This window comes from Cicer arietinum, chromosome 7 (genome assembly GCF_000331145.2).
Source record: "Cicer arietinum cultivar CDC Frontier isolate Library 1 chromosome 7, Cicar.CDCFrontier_v2.0, whole genome shotgun sequence".
Classification (NCBI taxonomy): domain Eukaryota; kingdom Viridiplantae; phylum Streptophyta; class Magnoliopsida; order Fabales; family Fabaceae; genus Cicer; species Cicer arietinum.
In genome coordinates, this window is record NC_021166.2 from 3,113,416 (window position 1) to 3,121,828 (window position 8,413).

General features: G+C 31.2%; 3 protein-coding genes across 3 annotated transcripts in view; 2 read left to right on the top strand and 1 right to left on the bottom strand.

The window, feature by feature from the left end:
* Window positions 1-1,883, top strand: part of LOC101502176 (uncharacterized) — a 3,478-nt gene extending 1,595 nt beyond the window's left edge. Inside the window, exons 3-6 of the mRNA XM_004507911.4 lie at window positions 39-155; window positions 784-910; window positions 1,008-1,125; window positions 1,502-1,883. Coding sequence (XP_004507968.1) covers window positions 39-155; window positions 784-910; window positions 1,008-1,125; window positions 1,502-1,576 — 437 coding nt within the window. The 3' untranslated portion in view covers window positions 1,577-1,883. The remainder of the gene's footprint in view (window positions 1-38; window positions 156-783; window positions 911-1,007; window positions 1,126-1,501) is intronic.
* Window positions 1,884-2,800: 917 nt separating this feature from the next.
* LOC101502489 (uncharacterized) lies at window positions 2,801-5,818 on the bottom strand. Its single transcript, XM_004507912.4, has 6 exons — window positions 5,559-5,818; window positions 5,393-5,467; window positions 4,960-5,090; window positions 3,534-4,005; window positions 3,183-3,296; window positions 2,801-3,077 (listed from the first exon to the last, which is right to left on the bottom strand). Exons 1-6 carry the CDS (start codon window positions 5,643-5,645, stop codon window positions 3,015-3,017), a joined length of 942 nt encoding a protein of 313 aa, XP_004507969.1. The 5' UTR covers window positions 5,646-5,818; the 3' UTR covers window positions 2,801-3,014.
* A 1,320-nt stretch (window positions 5,819-7,138) lies between these two features.
* The window catches only part of LOC101502792 (WD repeat-containing protein VIP3), a 4,387-nt gene continuing 3,112 nt past the window's right edge, over window positions 7,139-8,413 (top strand). Inside the window, exon 1 of the mRNA XM_004507913.4 lies at window positions 7,139-7,557. Coding sequence (XP_004507970.1) covers window positions 7,219-7,557 — 339 coding nt within the window. The 5' untranslated portion in view covers window positions 7,139-7,218. The remainder of the gene's footprint in view (window positions 7,558-8,413) is intronic.

Genomic DNA, 8,413 nt, shown 5'->3' on the forward strand with positions numbered 1-8,413 from the left:
ATAAGCATTTTCCATTGAGATTTCCTTTGTTGTTGTAGATGGTAGGGTGGAAGAGAATGTTGATTTGAGAAGCGGTGTGGAATTGGTGAGATCCGTTTCTGATAAGCATAAGCATTTTGATCTTTTAAGGCCCTTTGCTCGGAATTATTCAAGAGGTAACAATATCAGTGATATGTCAAATGATTTTGATCTACTTACGTTTTCATTACTTTAATGATTTAGTATTATTAAAATTGTGTTATCAAATTTGGGCTGTTGGAAAGCAAGGATTAGTATGTTAATGGCTCCAATGTACTTGTATCATCCCCATTTTTTTATATAGGGAGGGGTTATCATATATGTTAGTGAATAATTTTTCTTACTAGAGCTAATCTAATCATTCGAAAATGTAAAATGTCACAAAGTTGGCAACTTATTCCTTTAGTGTGTTGCTTGCTCAATTTTCCTTTGCAATTGCTACATTATAAAGATCAAGCTCCTCTTGGTATAATTGATGATGGAAACTTTCAGTGTTCTACACGTGATTTTCCGTGGCACTTAATATTTATTTCCATTATATTGATATAGATGATCCCTTCACCCTTTGTCCTTTTAGTTTGATCTTAGGGTCATATCTTACTAGAATTTAAAGAACTTACTCTATCATGTTCTATGAGTATTGACTCATTAAATACAGCAATACAAATCCAATTTTCTTTTACTTACGAAAAAATCATTGCTTAAATTTCAGTATGTTCTTTGTTCGCATGCTTAAAATACTTTTGCTTTATATGGCCATGGCAGGACAAGCAGTGGATGCAACGGGACGTGAAAAGGGAAAGTATGTCTTAATTAGAGATCCAGAGGACTTCCAAACAGGAACTTATGATAAGCCACTCCCATGTTTTGGATGTGGAATTGGATGGTTCTCGTAAGTAATTTTAAATCAACTATCTTCTCTGTTTCCTCATGTTGTCTCGCAGCTATGTCCGTTAAAATGCAGATTTCCTGTGTTTTTTAAATTGCAGATTTCTTTTTGGATTTCTATGCCCTCCTATGTGGTACTATGCAACAATTCTTTATTTTGGAAATCATTATCGGAAGGACCCTAGGGAACGGGCGGGGCTGGGAGCTTCTGCAATTGCTGTAATCTCTCTTTCCTTTCTCTCCACTCCATTATTCGCTATTTGCTCATACATCCACTTGCAAGTTTTAACTTTGTACACTAAAATAAACAAGAAAGCTTTGGTAACTCCAACTTACAAGCCATGTTTCCATGGATCAAACATACAATTTAAAAAAATAAATCATTTAAGTAAAAAGCCAAATATCTAACATGATCAAGCTGGCATAATGAGCCTGAACAGATATAAATTATGAGGAATGAACTTGCCAACCAAGTTCCTTTTCTTGCATTGCAGATATTTCATGTTATTGTGTTTTTCCTTTTTGATACATTTTATGTTTTAGTATTTTACTTTGCTTCAGCCATGTCTAAGCTGGTGTGGTAATAAACTTGCAGGCATTAGTTTGCTCTGTAGCATTGCTGATAATTGCAGCAACCCTTCTGTTAAAATCGCCATACCTCTATTTTTAATTCAAATGCGAAGGTGAAAATCAAGAAGCAAAAACATTTGAAAGCGATTCTGACAGCATATCAATTGGACATAAGTATATAACAACTACAAAATATGTGGGGAAAAATTGGATTTTGTTTGGGATTTGTGAAGTAATCCGGCGCAAGAAATCTGTCTGCTACACAAGTTGAGAAAATATGATTTGTTGTATCACTATTTGTTTGATAATTTTTCTGAATTGATGTATACTGACAAGAAATCTTATGGTTTGTACATGAATCTCCCAAAATTACATTATTTTTTTAATAACAGGAGTGATATACTGAAGTGCTGTGTTCTTTTTTTTCACAATAAAAGGTGCATGGCTAATAAAGGTAGGAATTTAATCTATATAAATAAGTAGGAATCAGTTTGTATAAATTTTCAATATACATCTACAAAATAAAAGAAGTTAATACAATTTTGCATTATCGATGATTTTTAAAAGATAATTTTTTATGTAAACTGAAATTACTTTTTACATTGTGTTCTTTTTTCACAATAAAAAGTGCAAGTAGAAAGAAAGGCAAGTGTTGTAAAGAACTATGAAATTCTAATAAATGACTGATACTTTTCAAAATAGTTCTTTTTGGTCTTAATAGTTGAAACATTGACTAATTGAAGTTAATTCGATAAAAATAAAAAAATAAAAATCTTTAAAGTTGAATTTGTTGAATCAATATAAATCAAATCATTATCATAAGAGTAAATATTAAAAGAATTGTTAAATTATACTTTTAAAAAATATTATTGACCATCATTAGAATTTTAAATAAATTTTAAACATAGATCTACAACTGACACTAGAATTTTCCAGATATGCCAGAAAAGTAATCCATATAAGAGTAAGTTTGTAATAATATACATTTTAAAAAAGTTAATTCAATTTTTCAGTTTGATATTTTTTAAGAGACAACTGTTTATGTAAATTGAAGTTATTTTCTACATTTTGTGTGCTAACTTTTTCGGAAACTTGCGTGTATCTCTTAAGAACTTCTTTATACTTCAGAACCAAATTACTACGAGTTGTCCTGCATATTTTGTTCAATTGGGAAATTCTAAATTACAATCGAACATCATATAATAAAACTTGCTGACTTTTTTTTTATGAAATATAAGATACTAACTTAATTTCATATTAAAAAACTTGATCCAATTAAGTGTTAAAACTTAACACAATGAACCATTTTATTTAATAGAAAATATTCACACAAAAAACCCATATGATTAGATAATTGTTATTCAATGTTATGAAAATAATATTTTCTACAAGATGATAACTGAATTTTGCACAAAGCAAATAAATTATAAAAATTATACGTTCACAAAAAATTTCTGAGGTACTTTGGAAGTATGAATGTTTATCAAACAATAGCAGACAAAATTGTAAACTCTTAATCATGACACCTCAAACAATGTTCAATCTTTGGTCACTAATCGCACATACTTGTTCTCAACTGCAAATTTGGAGCTGGAATTGATCTGTAAGCAAAAGTTTGTCATCAGAAAATCAATATTATTTATTAATATTTAATATTATTATTAAAAGGACAATTTAACAGAAACAAACTCAGTAGATGAATATACCTGCTGCTCAAGTGCCTCACTTAATTCATTTTCATTTACTACAATACCAGATTCTTGCAGAGCTTTGAAGACAACTTTTCTCAGTTTCTTCATTTTCAAAATTCCATCAGGGTGCTGCCACAAGCAAAACAATAACCACATTATGTGCAGAAAGAAAATTAAATGTATATAAATTTTTTGGGCAATTTCATTATAAATGTGATTGCAGAAACTATACTAACTTGAGTCCACCTTAAAAGTCATTTTCTCTATATGATACCATGCTTAAAATAAACAGATAGAATCACTATAGCACAGTTAAATGAAGCAGAAAACAAGAAACGAAGTCGTTCAAAAATTCAGTGAACATACAGATTTCAAGGCTGTTTTGATAAACTTCTTCCATTTTATTTTGCTGTTGACAGCACTTGTACAGTGAGGTGCTACTATCTCTTCTTTCTTCAACTTCTTCTCTCCTGCCTTCTCTCCCTGAATTACTTCCCCATTTTCCGCGTTAACAGAAGTACTATTCTTGCATTTTTTAATAAGGTCACCCTCTAATGCTTCAACTTTCCTCTTTTTATTCTCTGATGAATCTTCGTTCCCTGGTTTCAAATTATTTTGTTCAGAAGACTCTTGCGATTTCGGAAGCTCCACATTTTTGTCATTGCTTGTCGTACCATTAGAAGCGATCTCCACTGCACTCTTTGCATCAGGGGCAGAATTATTGGTCTGAACTGGTTGTTGCTGCGAAGCATGGAATGCTCGGGCTTTTGCCCTGTGTTTCTTTCCATCAGCATGGAGAAGAAGCGCTTGCTTACTTGTAGCTTTTGTATTGCAGAGACTGCAAGGCGCAAATAAGAAGAGCATAATGAATAGAACAAAGCCATGAGGGTGACACAATATCTAAGAAAAATTATTTCTTGGAGAAGAGAATCATCTACTACTTTATTATAAAATTCTTTCTTTGGCAGTTGACATTCATAATATTCACGATCTAAAAGTTTAAGGCGGAGAAAAAATAAACAATAAGCAAAATATTCAATGAGAAAATCTAATTAAACTGAGAAAGATGCTCGGAACTCTACTAGGATGAACCTTCACAAACAAGCTTTGATCCAAAAGAGGCTTGCAGACTAATAACCGGTTAAGACTCCTATATGATTAAAACTATATCATCAGTGGCTGAAAGTATCTTATTAGACAGAATTATACCTCAAAAAACCCATAAGGTGCAATGCTTACATAAAACTTTAGCATTCAACCTTCCCCACTGGCCACTGCATGATTCAATCATAAGTGAAAAGAATTTGGCTCAAAAGTGATTAAAGAGTATAGTGCTTAAAAGTGATTGGTTATGATGTGCATTTAATTTCCACCTTTGATTTGTTAATCGATTTGATAATACTCACTTTACACGTGAAAGCGGACAACTCGCTTTAGAGGAGTTGGATCCGGTGAAAAAAGACATGTGTTGCACATTCAACTTAGTACCCTTAAACTATCTTCAATAGGCTCTGCTAATTCTGACATCCCCGGTTTACATTTAAATAGAAGGCTTAGACTATGGTCCTGTAACCTTGATGATCCCATGAACCATAAGAAATAATAAGACTAAAATGCAAGGACTTCAAAGCCTGATTCCCATCTGAACAGGTTATGTAGAGCATGATAATTATGTTTCTCTCAAAAAAATTTAAAACTTATAATGCAGCATTTCAATTGACATTTACCCCATAATTTGAATGTCACTAGTGACTACCATGGTAACTAGAAAGGGTATCCCTTAGAGTATTACCTACAGAACCAAGGAGGCCGTTCAGATAAACCCACATTAATATCAACTTCTGGCCTTTGCTTCCCATCTTTGACAGGCTTGGCAGCTGCAGCATTCAAAGTTTTGCCTTGGCCTTTTGGACCATACTTTTCCTAAAAATCAAAGCAAAATGAGGCGGTGAAGAAAATAAGATTGTTCTGTGCTTTAAAAGTTTGAACTTAATATAAAATTTAAATATGCGGACAAAAATAAGGGTAGACCGGACTAATACACAATGCAGAATCAAATGCTAAAAGTGATATATCAGAAATACATTTAATGCCATTGGTAGAGAGTGAGATATCAAAATGCAACAACCTAATCTATGCATCATCATTCATAGAATCACAAAACACAGTGCATAAAGGAGATAAATTAATATTAGGATGATTGATTAAGAGAATGAGAGAGTTACCGCTTCGGTAATACATTGAGTGTGATTCTGAACGGTGTCTCGACCAAACATTTGGCCACAGTCAATGCACGAAAGCTGCATGGCAAAAACAACAGAGAAAATAAGCATCGCATAAACGTGTGAAATGAACTTGAATTGATTATGAATGGAATTGAATAATAAGAACCTTGTTGGCGGAGCAAGTTCGGAAGTGATTGGGCAACTTGGGTTTTTTGAGATTGTCACCGCAATCTTCGCATTGAAACCAAACCATGACTTCTAAGTTTGAAGGTTGTTGCGTTGATATGCTTGAACAAAAATGTAGAACGATAGCTCTCTGTTCTGCAGCTAGCGTTAACCTGATTTGGGGTTTAAGCTTTCGGGACTCGCTAGGGTTTTCCGTTCATATGGCCTAACTATTTTATCTTTTCTTGTGAATCATTACTCGATTTGTTAATTAATTAGGACTCTTAAATTTAATTGTTGATTCAATTTTTTTTATATTTTTTTTATTAATTAGGACTCATATTCTTATAATTTGAGGATTAAGAATAAAAATAAATTAATCAATATTGTGTTGATTTATCCTTTCATATTATCAATATTTTATTGTGATACTTAAGAATTATAAAATAGAATCAGATTTGTCATGGTCAAGATTTGTTATCAAACATATTTCTAATATTATTATTTAAATAATTCCAAATGGACCATCAAAGTCTATTATAGTTCATTTGAATACCAATAAAATTATGAAATTGGTATAATTCTAAGAATTATTATAAAATATTGTTTAATATGAAAATTAAATTGATGCAATCTTACTACTTCATGATCAAATGGCGTATTTAATTTTGCAGTTATTTATGTATTTATTCACGATTTGGGAATAAAAGAGAAAATATACCAATGTGAGATTAATTATCACATAAAAGGAATGTGATATTAGTTGATATGTAGTGCATATCTTTTTACATATAAATCTAATAAAATCATACAATAACACCACCTTGTTAGGTTAGTTCATATATTATATTAACAAAAATTTACATTATATATGATTGGATTTAACTGTTATATACTTACAAAATAAAAAATTATATTGTTAAAAATATTTGATTTTTATCATACTTATCTTAAAAGAATTATATATAATAATTTATAATTAATTAACGGTATAAATTTATTTGCACTTATAATATATTAAAACGAATCTATATAATCATATACTTGTGTAAATTTACACAAAATTACACATAAATTAAATCATATCAATATAAACAAAAGTTGTTGTGAATAAACCCAAAAGTTTAGATTACTTCAATCTAAATTTTTCTCGTTCTCTATTGATTATCTCAATTTATTTTAATTTTTTATTATTATTTTAAAAAAATTCATTTGATATGTCATTGAGTCTCACGTAGATTAAAAATATTTAAAAAAAAGGTGCACAAACTGTTAATTTTGATATATCTCAATGATGTATTAAATAATTTTAATTTTATGTATAACTTTGTAGTATAATATATAATATAAATTTTTAATTAAAAAAAAATTAGAATAAAAAAGTAAAATTAAGAAAAACATAGAAGATAAAAAAGGATTGAGAGTAACATTATGTTTTGAATGTTTTAAGCATAAATATCATAAAACACAAAATAAAGTAAGTAAATGAAACAATTTTATAACTAAAAATAAAAACAAAATTCAAATAAAAATAACAAGATATGTGAATGGGCTTGATAAGTAGCGAGACCAGTAAAAAAAGAAGCCCACCTGCCAAGTCAAGTGGATTCGAGAAGCTGAAGTGAAGGAAACAGAGAGAACAGTGAGTTCACTTTTTTGCAATGAAACTCGGTGGAATCAAATCGGTGGAGAACGCGCACGATGACTCAGTATGGGCAGTTACGTGGGCACCAGCAACCGCTACCCGACCACCGCTACTACTCACCGGTTCACTCGACGAAACGGTAAGGGTATGGAAGTCCGATGAGCTTATCTTGGAACGCACCAACACCGGTCACTGCCTCGGCGTGGCTTCCGTAGCCGCTCATCCACTCGGCTCAATCGCAGCCTCCTCTTCACTCGATAGCTTCATTCGCGTCTTCGATGTCGATTCCAATGCCACTATCGCAACTCTCGAGGCTCCTCCTTCTGAAGTCTGGCAAATGCGTTTCGATCCTAAGGTAAATCATTCGCTTTGCATTTTTTTCTTTCTTTCTTTCTTTACTTCACATTCACACAGTAAATTAACTGCATGTTTTTGGTCTACAAATTTGAGAGTATTATTTAGTTTTGGTTCCTTAGTTATCTGTGGTTGTTTCAGTTGCATCTAAACCTAGCTTATAAATTCAAAATAGAGTTCTTAACAAACATGAGCTTATAGGGTATTATTTTCTATCATTTTTAGCTGCTATCATCTTAGTTGAAATATTTAAATATTAATTTTTTTTTTATATATATAGTTTTATATGAAAAGTTAATTCTACTACTAATTTTACTTAACACTTCAAATTCAATCTGATAGTTTGTGTGCTACAAGCTATCAACTAGCTTCTCTGCTATAGTTAGCTTATCGGTTATCCACAACTTTTTATCAAATAAAGCCTTTATCTAGGAAGAGAAGTATGTGTCTTATAATTCACAATAATTCTATTGGCTTGGTGCCAAAACCTATTTTACATATGAAAGCACTGCTTGCATATCAAATATCAGATATAAAAAACACCATATTTGAATTATCTCAATGTTCATTATTCTTGCTGACTAGCTTGCTGAATATACCAAAATACTCAACAATCTTGCAATTTTTTGTTGTGGAATTAGTTCTCATGTTGAAGATCCTGGAGAACTGCTAATGTTCTTACATTTGCTTTTCTTTTTTTAAGTTGACAGCACATCTTTTGTGAACTTAAGGTAGTACTTGATTGACATGTTAGAATGGAACTGAACCACGTGCATTATTTTTGGTGTATGGTCTATTTAAAAATAGAACAGACAAAAATTATAAAAATATAGTACATTTTGGTTCCTCTAGAAAGG